Source organism: Cervus elaphus, chromosome 23 (assembly GCF_910594005.1).
Source record: "Cervus elaphus chromosome 23, mCerEla1.1, whole genome shotgun sequence".
Taxonomy (NCBI): Eukaryota; Metazoa; Chordata; class Mammalia; order Artiodactyla; family Cervidae; genus Cervus; species Cervus elaphus.
In genome coordinates this window covers 72576774-72603272 of record NC_057837.1, presented here as the reverse complement: position 1 = coordinate 72603272, position 26499 = coordinate 72576774, and the positions used below count along the sequence as shown (strand labels likewise).

The 26499-nt window shown below is 40.5% G+C and overlaps 1 protein-coding gene across 2 annotated transcripts in view; it reads right to left on the bottom strand.

Annotated features, from left to right (window-relative positions):
- STK4 (serine/threonine kinase 4) overlaps positions 1-26299 on the bottom strand; it is a 90084-nt gene extending 63785 nt beyond the window's left edge. For both annotated transcript variants that reach the window (XM_043883555.1, XM_043883556.1), the window contains exons 1-7: positions 26187-26299; positions 20617-20697; positions 13599-13727; positions 10675-10789; positions 8021-8185; positions 5665-5832; positions 2779-2916 (exon numbers count right to left, since the gene is read on the bottom strand). In XM_043883555.1, the coding sequence (XP_043739490.1) occupies positions 2779-2916; positions 5665-5832; positions 8021-8185; positions 10675-10789; positions 13599-13727; positions 20617-20697; positions 26187-26221 (831 nt within the window). In that variant the 5' untranslated portion in view covers positions 26222-26299. The remainder of the gene's footprint in view (positions 1-2778; positions 2917-5664; positions 5833-8020; positions 8186-10674; positions 10790-13598; positions 13728-20616; positions 20698-26186) is intronic.
- Between the last annotated feature and the right edge of the window lie 200 nt (positions 26300-26499).

Below are 26499 nucleotides of genomic sequence, written 5' to 3'. Positions count from 1 at the left end.
CACACTTTGATACATGTACCCTGACAAATTTTTTCAAGAGATAAGCATAGTCTGGTTAATTTGGGAGGTGATTTCGGAGAGGCGGGCATAAGTGGGATAAAGACACTGTTTAGAAATCACTGAACAGGTTACTCATCTTGCTTATTCTTTCTATTCAATGTCCTATAGCATTTCCAACTATGTATTTGGGTAAAAAGGATCTGGCGGCTTCCCAAGTGGCTCAGTGGTAAAGAATCTGCCTGCCAGTGCAGAAAATTCAGGAGATTTGGGTTCGATCCCCGGGTTGGGAAGATCCCTTGGAGGAGGAAATGGCATCTCACTCCAGTTTTCCTGCCTGGAAAATCCCATGGACAGAGGAGCCTAGCAGACTACAGTCCATGAGGTCGCAAAGAGTTGGACACAACTGAATGACTGAGCATGCATGCATATGCAAAAAGATTTTAGTGCCAAAAGATAGTTACTGCAGAAATAATACAACTGGTCACAAATACGTAACAGATGTTAAGCCCAAGTATTATGCCTCTGCAAAGGCACTTGAAACACAGGGATATTGCTGACTTTCCTCAATAGAAAAAAGGACTTAAAACTTTTGGGATTTTTTTTTCTGTACCATGTGGCTTGTGGGATCTTAGTTCCCCAACAGGGATTGAACCCAGGCCCTTGGCAGTGAAAGAGCAGAGTCCTAACTACTGAACCGCTAGGGAAGTCCTTTTTTAAAATTTTTTTTCAATGAAGTATATGGTTAATTTACAATGTTGCACCAATCTCTGATGTACAGCAAAGTGACTAAGTTATACACATATAGGCATTCTTTTTTTATATTCTTTTCCATTATGGTTTAACACAGAACACTGAATATAGTTCCCTGTGCTATACAGTAGGAACTTGCTGATCATCCATCCTAGGCTCAAAGTTTTTAGTATTAATATCATCTTACGATTTTGTTGTTTGCCTTTATAACACAATAAAAAAATTTATGCTGTGAAAGTTACACAGGCAAATTCTTTTCTGGAAGGGTGGGGGTTGCTGTTGTTTTCCAAACTTGTTCTAACATTGTCCCCAGTGTTTGTCTGCAATTCATTCTCTGTTCCCTCCCACCCATCAGAAGATATGGGCTCCAAGGTCTTTGCAAGAACTCTAGAAGTGGACAGTATGCCTCAACGTGTAGTGGGATTGAAATATGGGAGATATCTTTTCTATAAAACTGTATCGGTACCTCATCCAGGCAGGAAAAGAATTTGCCACTACTCAGAAAAAGGACTCAGCTCGTCTGCAAGAGTAACTATTTCCTTGTTCTCTCCACTGGGCAAGTCCATAAGGTCATTTCCCTCCTCTTATACAAATCAGTCTGCTCTGTTATTACTTAACATAAGATTTCTGTTAGTATCCACCCACTCATTTTCCTGTGTTTCTTGAATGGAACGGTTTCTGTTCTTCTTACTGCTCTTAAATTTAAACTCATTCATGATGTTAAGTACAGGTGTCTGATTACTTCATTACATCTCTAAGTTGTAAAGCTGGAGCGTTTCTATATTAACACATATATTACTTTATTATAAATAATTATCCTTATATTTCTCCATCATATCACAGATATTACACTGTTTCTTTTTAAATTATGGGCACAAGTAGATTTTAGTATCTATGGGGTTCATTCCAAAAAGGTAATAAGTATTAAAAAATTTGTATTGGTAAGGGAGCAATGGATCTGACATGACTGAAAACCACTGGCCTAGCTCAATAATAGCTACATGTCAAATCCATAATATACTATCTTTAATATATGAAAATGTTATTCAAAGTCACACATATTGTATCACTTAATCTTCACAACCAACTTATGGGGCAGGTACTTGATCTCTACTGTATAGATAAGAAAACTAAATAGAAAGGTTATGTTACTTGCCTAAGGTCACAGAGCTAGCAAACAGGAAGCCAGGATTCAAACCGGGGCAGTCAGGCTCCTGAATCCAAGCTCCTAAATATTAAGCAAGTAAGTATGAAAGTGTTAGTGGCTCAGTTGTGTCTGACGTTTTGTGACCCCATGGACCACGGCCCACCAGGCTTCTTTGTCCATGGAATTTTCCAGGCAAGAATACTGGAGTGGGTTGCCATTCCCTTCTGCAGGGGATCTTCTCGACCCAGGAATTAAACCCAGGTCTCCCGCACTGCGGGCAGATTCTTTACTGTCTGAGCCGACTAAGCATACTGCCTGCCAAATTCTACCCATCCTTCAAGGCCCAAGGTCAGAAGTTACCTCCTCCAGGAAAGCAGTCCTGGCATCACCAGTTCAAAATGGTAGACCTACCACTGATCCCAGTTCTTTGCCAGAACTGGGTATGGCACTCCTGCTTCGGAGTCAAAAAGACTGAGCTCCTAAGCCTGGCTTTGCTGCTTACCAACCGAGTGGCTCTAAATGAGCTAATCTCTCCAAATCTCTGTTTTCTCATCTATAAAAGTAAAATAACACTCCTCTCTCACAGGGTGAGATTAAATGGCACAACATGTAAAGTATCTAGCACACAGCAGCTGCTCAATAACGGCCAATTCCTGTTCTCTAATCTCATATGGTCCTGTATTTTCTTGCATGATTGTCCTGTTCAGTGATTTAACATTCTTTACTATGTTCTTCTAAGCAGTTACATTCAAACCTCACAGGACGCAAGGAATATGCCTTACAGCTCTTCCCCATCTCCATGTGGGTGGGTCAACAGCATCTTGGATGGATAACTTGTGAATGAAACAGGGAGAAAGGCAGCATCCCAGGGTGAGTCATACCTGGAGGAGTTGAGTGGCTGTGGCTCTCTGCTCAGGGCTCTTGACCAGACACTGCTTCACAAAATCCATGAAGCTATCCGACCACAGTTCCGGCTTTCGGAATGTGGGGGGTGGGTTGGTAGGAATCATGAAGATGGCCTGGTTGGAAAGAAAAAAAAAAAAAGATTTGGCAAAATAAAAGTGATGCTGCAATAAAAACAGGACTAGACATAAGTTCGAAGTTTGATAAAATGATTTTCCTCTTCTCCTCTATAAGCCCATCCTAATTGCAACAAAAATCTAAGTATCTCAAAGGAGGAAGTGTGACCATGAGAGCAGGAGTCCCCCAGGACCAGGCTGCACAGCAGGAGGTGAGCAGTGGGCAGGTGAACGAGGCTTCATCTGGACTTACAGCTGCTCCCCATCACTCACGTCACCACCTGAGCTCCACATCTTGTCAGAACAGCGGCAACATAATAAATGTAATGTGCTTGAATCATCCTGAAACCAACACCCACCCCAACCAGAGAGTGGAAAAATTACCTTCCATGAAACCAGACCCTGGTGCCAAAAATGTTGGGAACCACTGCATTAGAGAATCTGATGCAGCTCTCCTGCCCCCTCTTCCTCTCTTTTCTCCCGCCCCCTCCTGCATATGTATTCTTGTCCCCTAAACAATAAACATCCAACCCTAAAGGAAATCAGTCCTGAATTGGAAGGACTGATGCTGAAGCTGAAGCGCCAACACTCTGGCCACCTGATGTGCAGAATTTGACTCACTGGAAAAGATCCTGATGCTGGGAAAGATTGAAGGCAGGAGGAGAAGGGGACAACAGATAGCTGGATTGCATCACTGACTCAATGGGACAAGAGTTTGAGCAAGCTCCAGGAGCTGGTGATGGACAGGGAAGGCTGGTGTGCTATAGCCAAAGGGGTCTCAGAGTCGAACAGAACTGAGCGACCAAATTGAACTGAAACAATATCCAGTGACTTTTGTTTGTTTTTTGCTGACCATGTTGCCTTTCAAAGTGAAAAGGCGAGCTCTAAGAGCATCAATATCCTGAACATGACCTCAGCCCCAGAGCTGTTAAATGTCCCTCCTTCCTGAAAGTTACCCCCACCACTGGATGCAAGTGGTGACTGCGAGGAGGTCATAAAACCAGAAGTCCCCACAAATCACAAGGGATTCATCAACCTCCAAGTCACGGCAACTCCACATACTTGAAAATTAAAAACTGGCCCACTACATTGCATTGCAATTCTACAATTTCAAAAAAGAAAACTACAGGAGATATTGCAAGTTCCATTCCAGTCTGCTGCAATAAAGTGAATATCACAATAAAGCAAGTCACATGAATTGTTTTGGTTTCCCAGTGCATATGACAGTTAGGCTTACCCTATTTTGTAGTCTATTAAGTATGCACTAGTATTATATCGAAAGAAACAATGTATATACCTTAGTTAAAAATTATTGCTAAAAAATGCTAACCTTCAACTGAACCTTCAGGGAGTTATTTTGCAATAGTAACATCAAAGATCATTGATCACAGATCACCATAACAAATATAATCATTGTGAAGAGGCCTGAAATATTGTGAGAATTACTAAAATGTCACACAGAGAGATGAAGTAAGCAAATGCTGTTGGAAAAACGGCACTGACAGACTTTCTTGATGCAGTGTTGCCACAAACCTTCAATTTGTAAAAATCCAATAAGGCAAAGTGCAATAACATAAGGTATGCTTGTAAAATTATTTATTGAGTTTCCAATTGAAAAGGTACAGATTTAAAAAAAATAAAACTCTTTGCAATAGGCAGCTTAAATTATGTTATTTGAATCTAAAAATAAAGCCAGTACATCTTCCCATCCTTCTCTATTTCTGTCCCCCAAAAAAGAGAGGTGCTTACCTTTGGGCATGTGAATAGCTTACAAACAAAAAAACAAAAAACTGTTAAGTCTATTAAAAGAAGCACTGCTTAATCAGAGGAGAGGAGGAGCTGAGCTGGGTGGCATGGAAAAGACTCTGGAGCCTCTGAGGAAGGCAGGAGTCAAGGTCTTGTAACAGTGCTGTGATGAGGTGTTCTAGAGGTGGGCAAAGTCAAACCGCTTAATGTAGAAACACTGAAGGAGTGTCAATGGAGACAATCTGTGCTCTTCACACTCCAGAACTGGACGGAGGTCAGGGAGCACAGAGCCTCTAGAAATCACAGATGTAAATCCCTACCCAGGCCAGGCAGGAAGAAGACAACCAATGAATCAGGCTGGGTGTTAGCGATATGAGCTGAAAAGAATAATCTGCTTTCCTCTTAAGGCTAGCATAAGAAAAACAGAGAAAACACAGCAATACATTATAACTGATACGGGTGAACAGGGAACTGTGGAGGGCAGTGCAAAGCCCATGCCCTGTATAAGGGAGAGGACTGTTTCTCAGCTCCAATTAATGTTGTTATGTTAAAACAGGAGCCCCTGGGGGCTTCCCTGGTGATCCAGTGGTTTAGACTCCATGCTTCCAATGCAGCGGGTGTGGGTTCGATCCCTGGTTGGGGAACTAATATCCCACATGCTGTGGAACACGGTCAAAAATTTTTAAATAAATTTAAAAAAATTTTTTTAATATGTGAGTGCTTGAATTACTAAAAACATATACACTGCACAAGTCAAACCAATCAAGTCCTGCCAGAGGGATATCAATACACAACCTCTAGAATGAACAGGGGTGGATTACATTTGACTTAATTAGTGATTACAACTAGTGGAAGTGTATCATCTGAAGTCTAGATTGACACTTATCAATTATTTAATTAATTCATTTACTGTTTGGTACCTAACCAAGAAACTCATTTAACTCAGTTTCTCATTATCACCAGTAACTGACCATCCCACTGGTTTCCTGTCCATTTCCTTACCCTCATTGGATGGATATCAGCATATGGAGGCTTTCCTTCAGCCATTTCTATGGCTGTTATTCCCAATGACCAGATGTCTGCTACACAGTTGTATCCAATTTCCTGGATCACTTCTGGAGCCATCCAAAAAGGTGTTCCTATCACTGTATTTCGCTTGGCCATGGTATCCTGAAACACAAAGGAGAGAGATCAACATTAATCATTGAAACTGTTGAGAAAGAGTCCTTCTAACAATAGTAACTGTCATGGGCTTGAAATACATACACAAACCATACTCAAACACGATCAAGTAAGTCACAAAACAAATTCAAGTGACATTGAAACATAAAAGATTCTCAATCAATTATTAAAACACAAAAATAACTATCAACCAGTTAACGAAACACTAAAATGAGATGGAAAAAAATTAAAAAGATTACTAACAACTCATATGGATAATAGCATAGAAAAAAATCAGATATCAAAATACAACGATAAAGGAACATAAGTTGGTACAATGTTTTAGTAGGCAATTCAGCAATATTTATTAACTTTAGATGTCCATATCCTTTGATTGAAATCTATTTCTAGAAATGTATCCTATGTATAAGTATCCCAAGATAGATGCACAAGTATTGTAAAAATAATTATAATAGAAGGACTGGAAAAAGGGCATCTGTCTATTCATTTGTAAAACTATATACCTGAATTCCTAACTTATACTTTCAGCAAAATAAGTTCAAATAGGTTAAAATTTTAAATGTAAAGAACAAAATCCAAAAAGCACTCAAGGAAATTACAGATGAATAGTTATATAAGGTTGGAGCAGAAAAGGACTTTAAAACATGACATCATGAAGATGGGAGTATTTTTCAAATTGATTTTATGATTCAACACAATCTCAACACAATTCAATTCAATCCCAACCAAAATCTAAATGAAGTCCCACTTTTATTCTTGTTTTTATTGCTTGTGTGTTTAGTGTCATATCCAAAAAATCATTGCCAAGACCAATGTCAAGGAGCTTTTCCCCTATGTTTTCTTCCAGGAGTTTTGGGGTTCCAGACCTTACATTTATTTTAATCCATTTTGAGTTAATTTTTGTGAGTGGTATAAGAAAGAGGTCTAGTTTGACTCTTCTGCATGTATCAGGTTTTCCCAAGAACATTTATTAGAGACCATCTTTTCCTCGTTGAGCACTCTTAGCTCCCTTGTCAAATATTAACTGACTGTCTAAGCATGGGTTTATTTATGGGTTCTTGATTCCATTCCATTGGTGTATGTGTGTATTTTTGTGCCAATACTATACTGTGTTAATCACTTTAGCTTTGTAACATGGTTTGAAATCAAGAAGTATGAAGCCTCCAGCTTTGTTCTTTCTCAGGACTGGTTTGGATATATGGGGCCTTTTCTAGTTCCATATGAATTTCAAGACTGTTAATTTCTATTTCTGTGAAAACCATCAATTATTAAAAACAACTGATACTTTAAATTTATAATATCTTTTACACAGCTCCAGAAGAATTTTTCTTTTCAATTTGGTTTCCTTATTAAGATTGTAATTTAGATAAAAATGTTTGGTATTGTTTACTTATGTGTTAACAACAAAATCTTTTGAAGGGCTCACAAATCATGATATGGAGTAAGTTCCTGAGGTGGTTTTGGTTTTTTTTTTTAAATAACATCAAAGCAATTTTTGATCTGTTTCTCATTTAAATTTTTTAAAAATAAAAAATATACATGATACAGCTCTAAACAAATTATATATGCATATAGTTGTCTACTACCCAAGAAACCTGATATATGACATTGCTGCAAATTTTTGTATACATCTGTCTAGAACTCTATTTTCTACACAAATTTCACACATCTTATGTATTTCACAAAATCATATAATTTTAGACTTCCTGTTTTGAAAGCATAGTGTTTTCATTGCCATGCACTACTGAGGTAGGAGGAAAATCAAGAGCCTGTATTTTGGAACCAAATGAGGAGAATGCTTTCAGTAAAGCAGCTGCCAACTGCTACCTAGAGGGTGAATGAGATGACATTATGTCTTATTCACATGTCACATTCACAAGGAAAGCTGATTAATTTTTATTCCTTTTGTAAATATGATGATGTAGCCCAAAAGAATTTAAACATCTACTCTATCATTTCCTGTTTTAGCTTTTATTTTTTTCAAGCTAAACAGAGTTAAACTATGGGACCTGAGCTCCAAGGAAGGATCTACCAGCTCGTTTGTAACCGATTGGCACATTCTTCAATCTTTTACAACACAATTATATCAAATATTACATTTTTAAATAAATAAATACAAAGAACAGTTCTCAAGAAAGACCTTAAAGTTACCAACACAAGTAACATTTTCACTTACTGTAAGTTGACCTGCTACCCCAAAATCTGCAAGTTTTGCATGACCTTCTGTATTGAGCAAAATATTTCCGGCTTTGATATCTCGGTGTATTTTTCTCATAAAATGAAGATATTCCAGTCCCTTAAGTGTTGACTGTAATATTGTAGCTATTTCATCTTCTGTTAACTGAAAAAATGAAAAATTAAAATTCTATTAGTTTACATCAGCACATTTGAGAAAGGAGAAAAAATTTCGATCCAAACTCCTCTCCCAGAATATAAATAAGATCTCATTCAAAGTGTAAAACAGCATTTGACAGCTTAAAGTACCATTGCTATGCTGACCACTCCCAAAGTTATATTTCCAGGCCAGATCTCTCCCTAAAAATCAGATTTATGTATCTTCCCACACCACACCTCCAGCTGAATACCTAACAAGCATCATAAGCATAACATGTCAAAATCAAATTCTTTATTTTTACCACCAAGCTATCCCTTTCCATACCACCCACCTACTCTATTCTTCCCACGGTCTTCTCTTTTTCAGTAAAAGGCAATTAAATTCTTCTAGCTGCTCTGGTCAAAAATCTTGAAGTCATGCTTGGCTCTTCTCTATCTTCAAGCTATATGCAATTATATCTCTGGGTTCACCCTGATTGAAGCCACCATCATGCCCTGCCTGAATTATTCTAATAATCTCCTAATTGGTCACGCTGCTTCTGCCCGTAACCTTATATAATGTATATTCCACACAGTAGCCAAAACGAACCTTTTAAAATGTAAGCCAGGTACTTCCCTGGTGGTTCAGTCTGTAAGACTCTGCTCTCCCAACACAGGGAGCCTGGGTTCGATCCCTGGTCAGGGAACTAGATCCCACATGTTGCAACTAAGAGTCAGCTCAATATGTGCTCAAAATCCCCATGGCTTCCTAAGTCACTCAGAATGAGAGCCGGTCCTCACTAAGGCCTCACCTTATTTGGCTCCCTGCTACCTTCATCTTCTACCACTTTCTACCTCGTTCATCCTGTTTCAGCCACGTAGGCTTCCCTGCTGTTTCACAAACATTCTAAACACACTCCCACTTCTGGGCCCATTTATCTGCTGTTCTCTCTGCCTGCAGTGCTCTTCAACCAGATTTCTGGAGGAGATGGTTCCTTACATCACTGTCTCTGCCCAAACGTCACCTCATTAGGAAATTAGAGAGGCCTTCACTAGAACCCTCCACGCCTAGGTCATTCTCTATCCCTTTATCCTACTTATAGCTTAATGCAACATTATCACCATCTCACATACTATACATAATCTGTATACCTACTCATGTGACATCTTCGCTACTAAACATGTGAACTCCATTTTAAAATGCCTTTGATTTGCTTACTACGGGATCCCAGCACTAAGAAAGCCTCCTGGCATATAGCAGGTCCTGAGAAAAATATCTGTTAAATGATGATGAATAAATATAAGCAAGAACGCAGGAGGCTGACACAGAATACCTGATCAGTCCAAAGCTGCCTCTGTGCTGCTCCCAGTCCAGTCCTACACAAACTCAACCAACAGACCCTCAGTCAGTCCCTCATGACAACAACTCACATTTAGAAGAGAATATGCAGTGGGGCAAAAAACATGTGATTTGAGTTTAGAAAGATCTAGTCTTTTAGCCTTGGCTCTACTTCCTTGTCATGACTTAAGCAAGTTATCTAGTAATGTATCTGAATCTCAGTTTCTCAATCTAGAAAAATAGGTAAATCACCTTTTTTAAAGAGTGTCACAAAAATCAAACGATACAGTAAGGCATGGAAGAATCCATGGGGTTTAATAACTAGGAAATGCACTTCTACAAGAGCAGAGTCATTGTTCTACTGACTACTGGATCCCGAAGGCCTAGATCAGTGTTCTAGAAATACTTAATAAATGAATAAACAAAGAGTTAACGCAAATGAACCAAAACTAGAAACCATGACTCCGAGCTTTTCTCCCAGACATCACAGTAACAGCAAACTATCTTTCACAGAGAGGAATCTGATGAGGACTTAGTGGAAGCTAACCTGTGAACACCTGGGCAGAAGGAGAAAACCCAACCAACGTTAAACACTCAGAACTCATTGCTGGGCTTTCCTGGTGGCTCAATGGTGGAGAATCTGCCCACCAATGCAGGAGACACAGGATCAGTCCCTGGCCCAGGAAGATCCCACATGCCACGGGGCAACCACGCCCGTGCACCACGCCTGTGCTCTAGAGCATGGGAGCCGAGACGAGTAAAGCCCACGCGTCTTAGAGCCCGTGCTCCGCGGCGAGGAAAGCCACCGCAAAGGCAAGCCCGTGCCCTGCAGCCAGGAAGGAGCCCCCACCTGCTGCAACTAGAGAAAAGCCGGCACAGCAACGGAGACCTGGCACGGCCAAAGTACAAGAAAGATCCTGACCTAACTGAGATCTGAGAGTCATTTTCCCCAGTTAGAACTAAGTAATGCACTTCACTGGACTAGGTTGGTTGGTATCAAAACTGCCACATTTAGTAGACAACAAAAAGCAGAGAGGGGAAAGAACCATGGAAAGGGGAAGATGAAACAGTCATCTGTCTAGATACATTAGTAGGAGAGTGTACATGAATACAGAGCAGAGAAAAGAAGATAGTGTGAGAGACCAGTGCAGCTGCACAATTCCAGAAGGTAAACTTACCGTTTTATTTCGTAATCGAATGATATCAGACACAGAACCAGCCCCACAGTACTCCATCACAATCCACAAGTCTGTGTTCTTAAAGTAACTGCCATAATATTTGACTACATGAGGGCTAGGGAGAGAGACAATAATAATTAGTGGAACAACCTTCAAACATCCCTATGAATTCATGCTGTAAAATACGTGAAAATCCATTTCTCAGTTCAAAAGATCCATTATTCGTATTTAAGGTTAAAATGGGCACCCTCTTGATAACAAATTAAAATTGTATTGATTTCTGGAGGCCAATAAATAACAGCAGTGCAAAAACTGTGTGGGTCCCTTAACCCAGCATTTCTAAGTCTGCAACTCACCCTAAGAAAAGAATCACAGATTTCAAAAAGAAATAGTTACCATAGTCACAGAACTGCTTAAAAAAGTGAAAATTTGGAAAGCATCTAATCGTCTGACATTAGGGAGTTTATTTAAGAAATAATGATATATCCGTATAATGGAATAACCATGAATCCATGGAAAATGTAATAGAAGAATACTTGATAAGAAGACTCTGTTTACCAAAACACAAACAAAAAAGGCAGGTTACATAATAGTGAGCACAGTAAAACTCCAAGACATACAGAAGGACATGTATACCAAGGAGTATTTAACAATGATTATCTCTCCAAAGGGAAACGTGGTTTTCCTTTCTGATTTGCATTTTTCCAAGAAGTCACATATACTTTGTAATAAGGAAAAATAAAACTACACTACAATCTATTATAAGGGAAAAATATTCAGAATTAGACCTGAAATATAAAGTCTTGAAGAAAGATTTCAGGAAAAAGTCAAAATCCCTTTAAAATGAAATAATTTGAAAAAAAAAAAAGAATGCATCTTCTGAAGCTACCAGCTTTAACGAGCTAGATCATTATCAGGGCTAAGTAATATTGTGCAATATGGTAATGGAACAGGCTAAAACCAACTCAGTTGCATTAACTCTCAAAATTTCAAATGCCCCTTCATCCTTGGGAAACAAATTAAACAAACTAAACAAAATGACAGCATATCAGGAAAACACACACACACACAAGCAAAATGAATATTAATGGAGAAATGGATGAATAAATCTCTTAAGATACATAGTACCACATCTGCGCTCCCATCTCTGAATTTCTGTAGTATTTATTGTCTCCATAAGGCAATTACTGTCAGGTATTTACTGCTGGAATATATCCTATACAATCATGCATCATCAACTAGATTTTCCCGTGCATATATAAGCCTGGGCTGTCCAATTACAATCTGCAAACTCCAAGAGGACAAGTGTGCTGCCCTGTATTTCTCTGTACTACTTATGATGCTTAGTATAGAGTAGGCTCTTTGAAATCGCTCATCTTTAGAGACATGTGCACACTGTTTGAAACACGGCTCTTACACAGCCTATCAAAAGTGGCAAAGTCCAACTTGCCCACTGGAAAGAGCTGCCATCATATATCTTATGCACAAGACAAAAGAAACTGCTACCAAAAACAAAACAAAAAAACTGCTACCTTACTCTGGTCCCTCCAAACAAGAAAACGGATGGTTTTAGCCAGTTGAGAGTAACCACATGAAAAAAAGAAAAAGGGGACTTCCTTGGTGGTCCAGTGGTTAAGATTGTGTCTTCCAATGCAGGGGATGCAGGTTCAATCCCTAGTCAGGGAACTAAGATCCACAGGGAACATGCCTCATGGCCAAAGCACCAAAACATAAAACAGAAGCAATACTGTAACAAATTCAATACAGATTTTATAAACATGGTCTAGGGCTTTCCTGGTGGTTCAAATGATAAAGAATCTGGCTGGACTGTGTGAGACCTGGGTTTGATTCCTGGATCAGGAAGATGCCCTGGAGAAGGAAATGGAAACCCACTCCAGTATTCCTGCCTGGAGAATTCCATGGACAGAGGAGCCTGGCGGGCTACAGTACATGGGGGTGCAAAGAGTCAGACACAACTGAGGAACTAACACTTCAAAAACATAGTCCATATAAAAAAATCTTTAAAAAATTTATTCCTGAAAAGGAAAAAGAAAAAAGGTGGGGAGAACAGAAGTGATTGCATTCACAAGTCTACAAGACTGAGGGGCTCATGGGCAAAATGCCTAGCAGGTAGCCCCATCTATCTTAAGCTTTACCAACAAGAGAGACTGAGTTCATCTGCTGACCCAAAGAGCTTCAGAAGGACAAAGACAGCCTTGGGCTGCACAACTATCTCATTCTCAACTCCCAAGAGCTGCCCCAGCCCCTCAGTTTGTGTTTCTCAGTCTGAACTGAGGAAGCCTGCTCCCCTGAAGTGACCCCACCATGTTGTCATGGAAATTCGGGGCAAACCACGTGCATTTCTGCGGTCGCCTGTGGCCCGACTTCCTGCTTGCAGCATTTGACAAATCTTAGTTCCTCAAAAATAAACACTTAACTACTCTCAGTTGGAACAGTTTCTTAAACTTGTGAAGGAAGGGACAGAACAGTAATATATAAATAAGCGTTCTCTTTTTATAGGACTGTTTGCTGTTCTAAGGTTTCTGGAAGTAAAAGCATTTGAACTATCTCTTCTGAGCTGTCTGCAGAAATGTTTTCTCAGTAGGAAGTAAGAGAGATCATTATCAAAAAAAAAAAGGCTAGCCAGCACCACCTTCTGCCTCTTTGCCTCTTCTTCCTAGTTTTGAAAAGAGCTAAACTGAAACAAAACAAAACAACGAAGAAATAGAAATTCTGAAAGTTTAGCTGCTGAAACACACAAACTTTTTCATCCTTTTTTTTCTGAAAAGAAACATGTAGTAAGTCCACTTAACTCTCCCTTTTGCAAAATATCTAAGTTGATGCAATTCTAGGAATCAAACTGTAAATAATCACAGCAAATTCAAAACTGTTATTATCTCCAGAGCAACACCATAAGCCTTTACCTGTCACATTGCTGCATGATAGAGATTTCTTTGATTATCTCCTGCAGGTCTGATTCCACAGGAACTTGCTTAATAGCAACAATTTGACCGGTCTCTTTATGGATAGCTTTGTACACACTGCCATAGGACCTGTAATTGGGGGGCACAAGGATACGTACAAAGTCAAAACAAGCCAAGAGATTAAAAAGTGCTTAAAATTCAAACAACTCACCATTCTAATTTACATCCCCAGGTGCCCAAGACATATATACTTAGCTACACTTGCAAAACTGAGATAGCTAAAGTATTGATATTTTGGGGAAAAACTGTCCTTAAGAGAACTACTATCTTATAAACTTAAAATTTAGTGAATGTATAAGTATGAAGTAACAGTCATAAGGGCAGTAGCTACCACGTCTGCTGGAAGCAGCATCCTCTGAGGTTCACCCTTACAGAAAAGCCATGAAGGGGTCATTATCTCTATTTTACAGGCAAATGAGAAAAGGTTCAGAGAAGTTACACGACTTGCCCAAGGTTACATTAAGTGATAAATAAGCAGTCAGTCCAGGCTATGAATCCAGGTGTGTCAGAACACAAGGCCTATATTCTCTCTACGTTTGTATTAGGGCAAAAAAAAAGGGGGAGGGGGAGGGTCCTTCCTTTTCTCGCACTCATTCTAGCATCACAAGGTCTTTTAGTCCTTGCTGTCTTTAGTCCTTGCTCCTCTTACTTGCAATAGTATTTAAAATATTAGGAAATTTTTACTCCTCTTTAATTCTTTTTATCTTTCGCTTCATCTTCCCTTAAGAGTTTATTATCAAGATAAATAAAAGGTTAGGTAGCCTTTCAATTTGGGGGCTATAAGAGCAATACAGGAGAAGGCAATGGCAACCCACTCCAGTACTCTTGCCTGGAAAATCTCATGGACGGAGGTGCCTGGTAGGCTGCAGTCTATGGGGTCGCACAGAGTCGGACACGACTGACGCAACAACTTAGCAGCAGCAGCAAAAGCAATACATTTAGAATCTAAAGACCCAGGACTGGAGTCCTACCATCACTACTTAACAGTATATTACAGTATATATCAGACATATTATTAACCTTGTACCTCAATTTTCTCACCTGTAAGATGACAACAACATTACAAGAGAATTGCAATGGTTAAATGAGGTATCATTATCATTATCTTACATAGATTATATATTCGCTTAAATCTTGGATGGCTGTCAGTGAAATAATGAGCAAATTGTCTTTCATAGTTCCCAAACACACCTGTTTCTTCATACTCCTTGGTGAAAAAAAAGATCAAAATAACAGTGCACCTAATACATCAAAGTAGCTGAGTGCTCTAGCTAACAAAATGCTACTCAAGGATTGTTTCAATGTGAAAGTCACACAAAAATTTTTTTTCAAGTCTATGCAAAGCACATAAAAAATTTCCATTCCATCAGACTCTTTTATTGGCAAAACTAATATGATGATATTTAAATGTTGCCTAAAACTTATTTTTTGCAAGGGAAAGACAACCACTGACCATGTGTGGAAGATCCAACCACTGCCTCTTCTTCCTTGCCCACTAGAAAAATCTGCCATCATATATCTTATGCACAAGACAAAAGAAATTACTACCAAAAAACAAAACAAAACAAAACAAAACCTGCTACCTTACTCTGGTCCCTCCAATCAAGAAAAATGAGGGTATTAGCCAGTTGAGAGTAACCACAAAAGTATAATGAAAAAAAGCAAGGGGGACTTCCTTGGTCGGCCAGTGGTTATGATTGTGTCTTCCAATGCAGGGGGTGCAGGTTCAATCCCTAGTCAGGGAACTAAGATCCACAGGAAACATGCCTTGCCTTATCTTCCTTGATAGGATAACCCCAAGATTTGTGACCAAATCTTTGTGACCAAATGCTTAGTCCCAGGGGATAAAGCCTGGTGGTCCAAGCCAGTCCCAGGATTCTGATCCCTTTCTGCCAGTGACTGAACTAGCAGTAAGTCTAAGACCCAGTACAGACCAGTGAAATTTGAGAGGAATTCTTCTGAAGGGTCCCTGGGAAAGACTTTCTTCCCTGATTAAAAAAAAAAAGAAGCTTACAAGGTGGCCCATTTTTACCTGCTTCTTCCTTTCCTGCTTCTAAAGTGGCCATCTTGAGACTGTGACTTACACAAATGCTAAATCATTATCAAACACTTAGCCATTCTGGAATTTTTCACCCCCAGATTTTTCTGCTCGTTATTAAATGCCCTTACTGGTTACACTATTAGTTGGGTAGTCTGTAACTTTCATCCAAATTTGCTCTTGATACCCTAGGTCAAGGGTCCCCAACTCCCTGTTGGGAACCAGGCTCCAAGCAGAAGGTGAGTGGTGGAGGGCAATTGAGTGAGTGAAGCTTCATCTGGATTTGCAGCTGCTCCCCACCTCGCGCATTGCCACCTGAGCTCTGCTTCCTGTCAGATCAGCAGTGGCATTAGATTCTCATGGGAGCACACATCCTAACCTAAAGTCAAGGCAGAATAGCCTGAGATTGCCACAGGTTAGAAGCAAAGGGAATAATAAATGCAATATGCTTGAATCATTCTAAAACCATTCCCCTCACTCCCAGTCCCTGGAAAAAATGTCTTATATGAAACTGGTCCCTGGTGCCAAAACTGTTGGGGACCACTGCCCTAGGTCCCATATGTGTAAAGAAGTTCTTTATTTCATCTTCACTTTGGAATGAATTTTGCTGGATATAGAATTCTTCTTTGACAATAGCTTTCTCTCAGCACATGTACTATAGTTTATCAGCTTCTATTGTTGTAGAGAAGTCAACTGTCACCAGGTTATCATTTTTCATGGGTAATCTTGGGCAATCTCTCCTGCAGTTCTTAAGACTTCCTCTTTATCCTTCACAATCTATAATTTTACTATAACTAGCAGTCGATTTATTTGGCACTTCATAAACTTCTTCAATGTGAAGACATATGTCTTTCTTCAAGTCTGGAAATTTCCTAGTATTACTTATTTCCTGTCTCTTCCAACTGTCTTCTAGAGTTCCTATTGGACCTAGAGTGGACCTTGTCAATCCATGCTGTCTCCCTAGTTTCCAACACTGCATTTCTGTCCTGCATTTTGTGATCAGTCTCATTTCTAGCTTTCAACTCACAAATTCTCTTTTCAGTTTGTCCAGTCGACAGCTTTTGCAATTTATTGGGCATTAGAACTTCAATTATTATAGTTTTCATTGTCAAGCCCTTCAACTGTTTCTTTTTCACGGGGCTGTTCATGTTAATAATTTTGTGTTTGTCTTTTAAGGATTTTATTCCCTACTTTTATCTTTTTGAAAATTGTAAACAAACATGAAATTCCATTTCAGATTGCTCCATTATTTCTATTTCCTTGGGTGGTAATTTCCTATTTGTTACGTCTGTTGATTATTTAATGGCACTGGATTTCCTCGTATGGGTTTTACTTTGAATGATTCTTTTCTATACAGTGCTCACTGTTCTTGAGCATTTCATGACATCGTGATGGTTTCACGATTTCCTTAGCTCAGTCATCTAGGCTGTACAATCTAAACTAGATCTTGCACTAGGATTTAGGGTTTTCAGCCCTCAAGACACCATACCTAAATATACTCCAGGCCCAGTTCCTATAGTCAGACTAGTCCATCTTTTTCCCCAGGCCACAGGCAACTGATACAAAAACTTCCTGCAGGAAGCCCAATCTCCTGACAACATGAAATGCTTTTCCCTCCTATTACTATGACAGCTATCTTTTCTATCCCTGGTCTATAGCTGGCTATGTATCCTTATATTTTAAAAACTAATTTTCATTCATTATTCTTATATATTTGAAACGGAAAAGAGAGGTTCCTGCATGCACTTACTGAGAAATCTTGCCTAGAAAACCCTCCACACCTCGCTATGCTATCTTGACAGCCAAGAAAACTCCAAGAGCTCATATGAACAATTAAGATTCACAATTCCAGACTGCACTTAAGAGCACAATTTAGAAGGCTTCAGCACGAACCACTTGCTGAAGGTAAGTCCAAGACCTGACTCTCTACAAAAAAAAAACTACAGTGACTCAATGAATTTTAACTGGCAGAGAACAAAACAAATAATACCACAAAGGAGGTGCTTCACACAAGCTCTGCAAGGCAAGGGTCAATGCAGAGAATTAGAAATTATACAGTATCTGAGGCCAAATTAACCAGGTATCAGTCTTAACCACATCACTCACTAATTACAAAACTATGGGCAAAATGTTTTTGCTCTTCTCCCCTGATTAAAAACTTAAATGAGTCAATGGGTAAAACTTTTAAATATAATGGAAGAAAGGTGAAAGCTCTAATCAAAACACTTTCTGAGGGCTGTCCATCCATTCTGGTTTGGAGCTGTGGCCCTGCTCTGCCAAAGATCCACGATTTCCTCCAAACACAGAATGGCAGCAGTCTTGGGAATCCGACACAATCCTTTAGCCAGGGCTCACTACACAAGGCGCAGGTCCATGCCAGTTCACAACCCATTCATTTTCCAGAACCATGGCATGGTCTTTTGTGTTCAGGAAGGAAGTGCAGTTGAGGTCTTCCTTCAGGATTCTGCTGATTAAATGAAGCTTGTTCAGGCTCATTCAGTCAGGATGGTAGAAATGCAAGCACTTGTGGTAACATTTAAAACAACAATATGATGACAACATGCGAAGATCTGAAGCTTTGTTTGTTTTCTTTCTGGTGATAGATTTACAGGGACATCTCCAAGGTCCTTAAGGAAGACATCCACAGATCTAAAATGTAATTTAAAATAATCATAATTAGCTTAGTTTCTCCTTACATTATATTTCTGATCACTCTCTATCTGCAGTTTTCTTTTGACATTCCTCAAACCCAATCCACCCAAACAGAGCTCCCTTCAAGAACATCTAAATATACTTTAAGACTTAAGATTTAACTTTGTTTGGGCAAGATAAGATCTGAAAAGTGCTTCTATTGATATATTTAAAAATAAAATAATAGTTGCCATTTACTGAGCCCTTACTAGGTGACAAGCACTGTACTACATACTGTAGTCTCATTATCTCATGTAATACTCAATGCAATCCTATGAGGGAGATGTTAATATCCTCACTTCATAGCTGAGGCTTGTGAAGCTTCAAGATGTTCATCAACCTTCAGAGTCTATGTTCTTACTGCTCTAACACACTTTCATTAAAAATAAAACAAGTCAAAAATAAATAAATAAATAAATAAAACAAGTCAGTTACATACCTAGTCAATTATGCCTACCACTCTTGATCTTATTTTAAGTATAACCTGTAAGCATGGTTAGATTAAGGGCCTTGCACTCACTACATGGAGGAAAATACAGAGGATATCACGCTAGAGTTGAAAATGGCAGGCCAAAGACATAGAGGGACTGGATTTTCTTTCCCCATACCTTTAAGGATGCCAAGTCAACTTGTAGTTTCAGATTCATCATGTACTTGTCTTTTAGTAGCACAGATGTTGTCATCTTTTACTTCCCTTCTCTGCTTGATTTCTTGCTTGATTCCAAAGAGTATTTTTCCAACTTTCTAAAAGATGATGACTAATGTTTTTCACAAGGAGGTAATCCATGAAATCCTATTCCATGTAATCCAGGATTGGGTTTAGCATTTGTTATCTATATTAGGCATAAATAACACTGACTCCAAAATAAACTTATGATATATAAAAGCTGATTGTACAGAACAAACACTAATTAGACAATAGACATTTTTATAAATTAACATTTCAGGTCTTCTCTTGAACCAGAATTACTTCCAAGAGATTTTACATAATACACACACACCCACACATTTACATGCTTATTGATGTATAAACTACCTCTGAAAAATACATAAAAAACTGCTATATTGGTTGCTTCTGGGTGGCTGAGAGAGATAAGAGGCAGACTTTTTTCAGGCCATTTTTTATGCCTTTCAAATCTTGAATCATGTGACTTGATTACCTATTCAAAAATGAACAACGAAAACTTTGAAAGGGTGTCTGATATTTTAATGTCTTGGTCATTACAGAAGAAGAAATAAATATACAAATATCAAAAGTATAAAAAATTATGATGTAACCTTTATTGTATCACGAAAGCCAATGATGGTCACTATCTATTACCAAATATCATACTACTTGTATTCTATAAACTCATTCACAAATCTGTGTTTCAAGAAGTCCTCCAGTTCCCAACCGGGGATCCTAGATCTCTTAGGAAGTTAGGTAGTGTAAAGGTAGTGACAGTCCTTGATTTATTTTCTTTGATTATTTTCTTGATTTATTTGGGAAATGTATTTCCCAAAGTGACTAACGAAAATGCTGGATTCCTTTTTTATTTAAAAAAAAAAAATGAAACAAGTAATTGCATATCTCTCACAGGCTATGAACAGAAAATTAAAGTATGTCTGATTAATAAAATTTCTTGAACAAAGTATAAACTAATTAGTGTTATCTGTTGAATAGATGTAGTCATGCATACCACAGATTTTATGAGAGAAAACAACAGATGTCCATGGTACTGAAAAGACCAGGAATCACTAACTCTGTCTATCGAGTGATTGGGGGATGAGAGAAAGGGCATTTCAAGCTGTAAATTTACCTCCCACCCCACCCAGAGCAAGGCTGATATGCAATATTTCCCTTTCTTTTCCTTAGCTTTACAAATTATTGCATGAGAAAGGTTCATATTCTGCTGGTGTTGGGGCAGGAAAAAGACTTGAGATCTACTAGTCCACCTATGGAGAAGGCAATGGCACCCCACTCCAGTACTCTTGCCTGGAAAATCCCATGGATGGAGGAGCCTGATGGGCTGCAGTCCATGGGGTTGCTAAGAGTCGGACACGACTGAGCGACTGAGCGACTTCACTTTCATGCACCGGAGAAGGAAATGGCAATCCACTCCAGTGTCCTTGCCTAGAGAATCCCAGGGACGGCGGAGCCTGGTGGGCTGCCGTCTACAGGGTCGCAGAGAGTCAGACACGACTGAAGCGACTTAGCAGCAGTCCACCTACATTTTTCTGGGCACTCACCCTTCTCCAAGCTTCTCCAAGACATCAAACACTTCTTCTGGTTGTTTAGTTAAACTATCTTCATCCAACTTTTTCAGCTGCCTGTGAATGAAGAAATTTAAGCATAAAATAACATTGTACTTAGCAGCAAATTGCGAGAACACAAAACACATTATTTATTTTACAATTAGCATCTGAGGAATTTCTCTACAAAGCCTACGTTGGTAAATGCCAATAAAGGCAAGCTAAGAGACCTTTAAGGGAAGCTGAAGGGCTGGTCTGTGGAAATGTTACTTGTGTCCCGGGTCACCTTCATGAGCAAAATCAGTACCGGAGGGTAAAGAGCTACCATGAGGCCGACTTCAGTTCCACAGGTCTAAGAATTTTCTAACAATAAAAGCTGCTCTGAAGTGGTTTAGACTGCAATTAAGAAGTCCCTAGATTCCCATCACTGGAGCATCTAGACAGAAAACGAGTTCTTGTGTAGCTGAAATGCAGTAGAGTAGATTTAAGCATTAGCTAGAATCCGTTTAAATCTTGAGATTCCATCAACTAAGATGGCATAACTCTGTTCAGAAAAGATGCTTAATGCAAGCTTGGTAATGAACTGAAACGTGGTCTTAGATTGGAGGTCAAGGAAGATGGAGAAGAATCTTGCTCTCCATTAGCAAGATTTTGGTACTTATTTTTGTTGAAACACATGGATTCTATAAGGTATCACAGAAACAGAAAGTGGAGAGCACATGCTTAGATGTGATTAAAAGTGAAAAAATAACCAGACAGCTGGAAGTTTCAAACAGTCTCACCAAGACTCTCCTGGGGTGACTGTGTAGCTGACTATTCCCCAAAATCAAAGATTTTGCACACAACTTCCAGATAATTCAGATTTTTCTATGACAAACCATGATCAACACAGAGGTTATAAATTAAGCATAGGTTTTTTTTTTTTTAACTGAGAACTGTGAAAATTGTTAACAGTCTTAGATGAGCTGTCTGCTAAGGAGCATTTGTGTGCGTGCATGTGTGTGTTCTACACCATGGTTTCCTGAAACTACAAAGGACAACAAAGAAAGGGGAGCTCAGGAAGTGGTGAAATATGGAAGCAGTCCCCTGGAAATTTCTTTGTAAAGAAAAATGTTTAAACTAGCTGGACAATACCAGCTTTTACAAGGAAAGATGAACTAAAATACACACGCACACAAATGTGTACCTTCCTAGAGAAACTGGCAAAACGGTAAGAGAAGCCAAAAAACCCCCACATACCTGAACACATCAAGTGTATCTTCCAGTAAACGCTGATTTCAAGAAGACAATCTCAACAGGATTTTATAAAATATCAAAGACTAGAGAAAGGGAGAACTGCTCTAGGTCAGTAATTGCCATGACTTGAAAATTAACCAAAGAAACAACCACACTGACCTTTGAAAATCAAAAGGTCCTAAAAATTAAATTCCAATGACATCACAAAAACTCCCAGGTTCAAAACAAAAAGGGTTGAAGTGAAACTTCAATGTCAGAAGTGAAATTTCTATGAACCCAGAAATCAGAATGAACATCTCACAATGGGGATGGGGGGGCAGGAGTGGGTAAAGCATTGATTTGTAACTGTATAAACAATGGACAATACCTCTTTTCTCAAGTATAAAGTTTTATAAACAGTTTATGTAAAGAAAGATCAGATGTGTCCCTTCGAAGTGGTGGCTTTGTGGTTTATAAAGAGCAAAACTCACTATTTCAACTATTAGAAACATGGCATAACAAAGGAAACCGCCACTGCCATGAGACAGCTGCAGGCCTCTGATAATACTCTTGACAGACAAACTTTATATGAGTGTTCAGATGCTCCTTTAAAACAATCTAGGTGGGGTTTTGTTTGGTTTGGGCTTAAAGGATCTCATCATCTCTGGTGCCTGAACCTAGAGGTGGTCTATAAGAACATTTGCTAAATGGACTAATGAATGCAATGAGGAGAATCATAAACCTTTCTCAGTACTCTTCATGAGCTTTCAAAATTAAAAAGAAGTTCGCCCCGAGAAAGTATTACTGTGCTATCAACAAATAACAACTCTATGGAAAAACTTTTGACAAGGGACTCAATGATGTTTTCTACATGAGTCTTCATGGAAGAAGCACTCTAAGCAAACAGCCCAACTCTGATGATTCAGCCCTTTCGACCGTACTTCCCCAGGTCCTAGGTAGTTTCAGTGCTTGCTCATAACTGAACAGGCTGAGCCAACACAGCCTCCAAGGACTAGATACCAGGGGATGTTCCACTCCTAAGTCAGCTGCGTGGATGGTCAGTATCCCAGAAATGCACTCTACACACTCCACCACAGTATTAGGATCTAATAGCAACTCACTTCTTAAAATCATAAACTTCTAAAAAATAAACAGAAAGTGAAAAAACATAAAACTCCTATGCAACCTGTCAACCTTATCGTTATTCTCTTGTTGTTGGTTGTTGTTTAGTCGCTAAGTCACGACCAACTGTTTTGCAACCCATGGACTGTAGCCCGCCAGGCTTCTCTGTCCATGGGATTCTCCAAGCAAGAATACTGGAGTGGGTTGCCATTTCCTTCTCCAGGGGATCTTCCCGACCCAGGGATCAAATCCGACTCCTGCACTGGCAGGTGGGCTCTTTACCATCATCATTCTCTTAGACACACGCAAGTATCAAACTCAGGAACACAAAGAGCATTTCCTACCTTGGGATTGCTTTCCCTTATTGGAAACACATGCCATCTGAATCTCTGAAAAGACACCAGTACCTTTCCAAACACAAATAAGGATGTTCATGAAGTCATAACTCACTGGTCTGGCTAGCTCCCAAACCTCTTTCTCCCATCTTAGAACTTTTGTAAGTTTTTTTTTGTAAGATTATTTATATATACCTATTCTCTTTCCACACAGAATTCGTTATGTGATACAACAAATATGTAAGATAAATGGATGGAGCTTTTCAATGAAAATAAAATTTACATGCCCACCCCAACCTCCTCAAACTCATGTTAAAGTCTTAATGCTCAATACCTCAGAATGTGACTGTATTTAGAGATGGGGCCTTTAAAGAGCTGGTTAAGGTAAAAATGAGGTCACATGGGTGGGGCCTCATCCAACACGACTGGTGTCTTCGTAAGAGGAGATGAGGACATAGGTACAGAGGGAGGACCGTGTGAAGACACGGGAAGGAGGCAGCCATCTGCAAGCCAGGAAGTGAGGCCTCAAAAGAAACAACCCTGCTGATGCCTAGGCCTCAGACTTCTAGCCTCCAGAACTGTGAGAAAATAAATTTCTGTTAACTCATGCCATCTGTGAGATCAACATGGCAGTCCTAACAAACTAATATCACTGGTAATAAAGTTAACTGGCTGAAAGGCAGTTCACTAGCTATGATGAGCAGGAAAGCACCTGTCATTCAAGAATTCAACCCTGCAGAGGATGGGATGATTTCAGAGAACAGCATCATCGAAACATATACATTACCATATGTAAAACAAATAACGGATGAAGCAGGGCACCCAAAGCTGGTGCTCTGTGACAACCTGAGGGGACAGGGTGGAGAGGGAGATAGGAGAGGGGTTCAGGATGGAGGGGACACATGGATACCTGTGGCCATATCATAGTGATGTATGGCAGAAACCATCACAATATTGTAATTATCCTCCAGTTAAAATAAATTCAAATATAAAAAAAGAATTCAACCCTGTAACACTTTTCTCTTGCACATTTAATAAAATTTTTAAAATCCAAAAGGCACAGGAATGAGTGTGTCAAAAACCAAAAAGGTTTACTTTTTTGCCCAAGATTATACAGCATAAAGTAAAAGCAGAAACAAAACTCAGATTCCTAATCCTCTCTTCAATTAAACCAGCACGTCCAGGAGAGAACGAACATATTTCAGAAGGAAATATAACCAGTGTCCATTTATAATTGGATCTACGGTGCAACAGCAAATACCTACTAATATACACAAGGCCCTGTGAAACAAGGGTACTCCCAGAGAAGAATCAGAGTGATACAGCTAAGAGCATGGACTTTGGACCAGACTGCCTGGATTAAAATCCCAGCTCTGTCACTTAGTAACTGCAACTTCTGGCCAATTGCTAACCTCTCTGGGCCTCAGTTTCATCACCTGAAAACAGAGATACAGGTGAGAAGACTGCTGTGATGGTCAAACGAGTCAACAGTGAAGGTGAACCATATGAAACTAATATTTTTATACATCAAAAATGGTCAAATATCAGCAAACCCGTCAGGTTCAATGAGAGACATGGAAAGCACTGAGAATAACATCTGGCACCCAGTAAGTGCTAGATGGATGCAATAATCATTTTATTTCAGACTCAGCGCACTACAGTAGGGTGACTTACGAGTCTGTCCCAACCAGCTATTTGCCTTCTGCAGTGTTTGTGCACTTCAAACAAAGCTAAGGGCACAGGCCCAGCTGTGGAACCCTTCCCTTCACCTCTCCACTGCCCCGCACTCCCACACACTGAACACTTCCTACTTTAGAGCTCATTCTGCTACAGGAAGTCAGAGGGCTCTGTGAAATTGAAGCAAACTTCATGGCACCTCAAGCAGTACTCTCCATTTTTCTCCAGATGTGGCAGAGTGATTGAAAAAGCCCGGGGGGTCCACAGAGCAAACCACTGATACAACTGCAACCAACTCAGGAGGTCAGACTATCTAGGATCGGCCACTTCCCCAATCTTGACTTAAAACAGTTCCAGGGAGCAGTAGGATTTGGAGCTGATACAAAACAATAGAGACCTGAAAAAAGGGCACAGCGTGGCTGAGTCCAGTAAGCCAGACCTAGAGCAAAAAAAAAAAAAAAAAAAGGAAACACACAGGATTGTCTCTCAACTCTTCTGGGCCTCAATTTGCCCATCTTGAAAACAGCCTCTTATTTCTCTATCTACCTCTCAGTGCGGGAGTGAGGAAGATTAGGAAGATCCTGGATATCAGAGAGGAAAGATGCCATCATCTAGAGGGGACACTACCAAAAACATCTAAATCGCTGCCCTGCACGAAGCCTCCCTTACTAGACCTTCCACCTGGCACGGCACACCTTCGGCCTCAGGCAGCAAAGCTTCTCCCCTCAACAGACCCTCCCCACTGCACCTCTGGTGGGACTCCCTCCCTTAGAAAGTCTGCCCAGCTCTCCTCTCTGCTAGTTCGCGACCCACCCCTTAGCCAGACCCCCCTCGTAGGTCCTCATTTGGCTTAAGCATCCTCCCCGTCCCAGTGAGTCCCTTCTAGGACAGGCTTCACCCAGCGGCCCCCGCCCTCAGCAGGTGCTCTCCCTAACTTGTCTCCAGTCCCCCAGCGGCTGCCCTCCCCATCTGTCCCCCACCTTCCGCCAGGATGTCCGCCTCGGCAAGCGATCTCTCTAACCAGCCCCACGTTTACCCCCGGGGGCCGGACCCCCACCGGCCGGAGGTTCCCCCATTCAGCAGGTGCCCCTTCAGCCGGATCACCTCGCCCCGCAGGTCCGTCCCCTCCAAGGGGGCTCGCACGCCCGGGTCTCCCCCTCCGCCGGTCCCCGTCTTTCCCTCCCTCCACCCCCTTCTTCTAAGCCAGCGGCCCCTCACCGGCGCGGCGGGTTCCTAAGCTGCACCGTCTCCATGGCGCTGCCGGCAGCCGCCCAGACCCGTTCACTGCTCCATCCTCCCCCGGGACCTCCTCGATCCCGCCCAGCAGACCCTCCCACACTTCCGCTTTCCGCCCCTACCGGAAGCCGCGTGCTGCGCGGGAGCGGGGCGGGGCCGCGAGGGCTGGCCCCCGGGTCACGTGGTGCGGACACAAGTCACGTGGTGCGCCGGGGCGCGGACCGGCAACCGCGGAACCGTGGAGGCTCCTCCCGGGAGGAGATTTCAGTCAGGTCTCGAGATTTGGCGTTCTTGT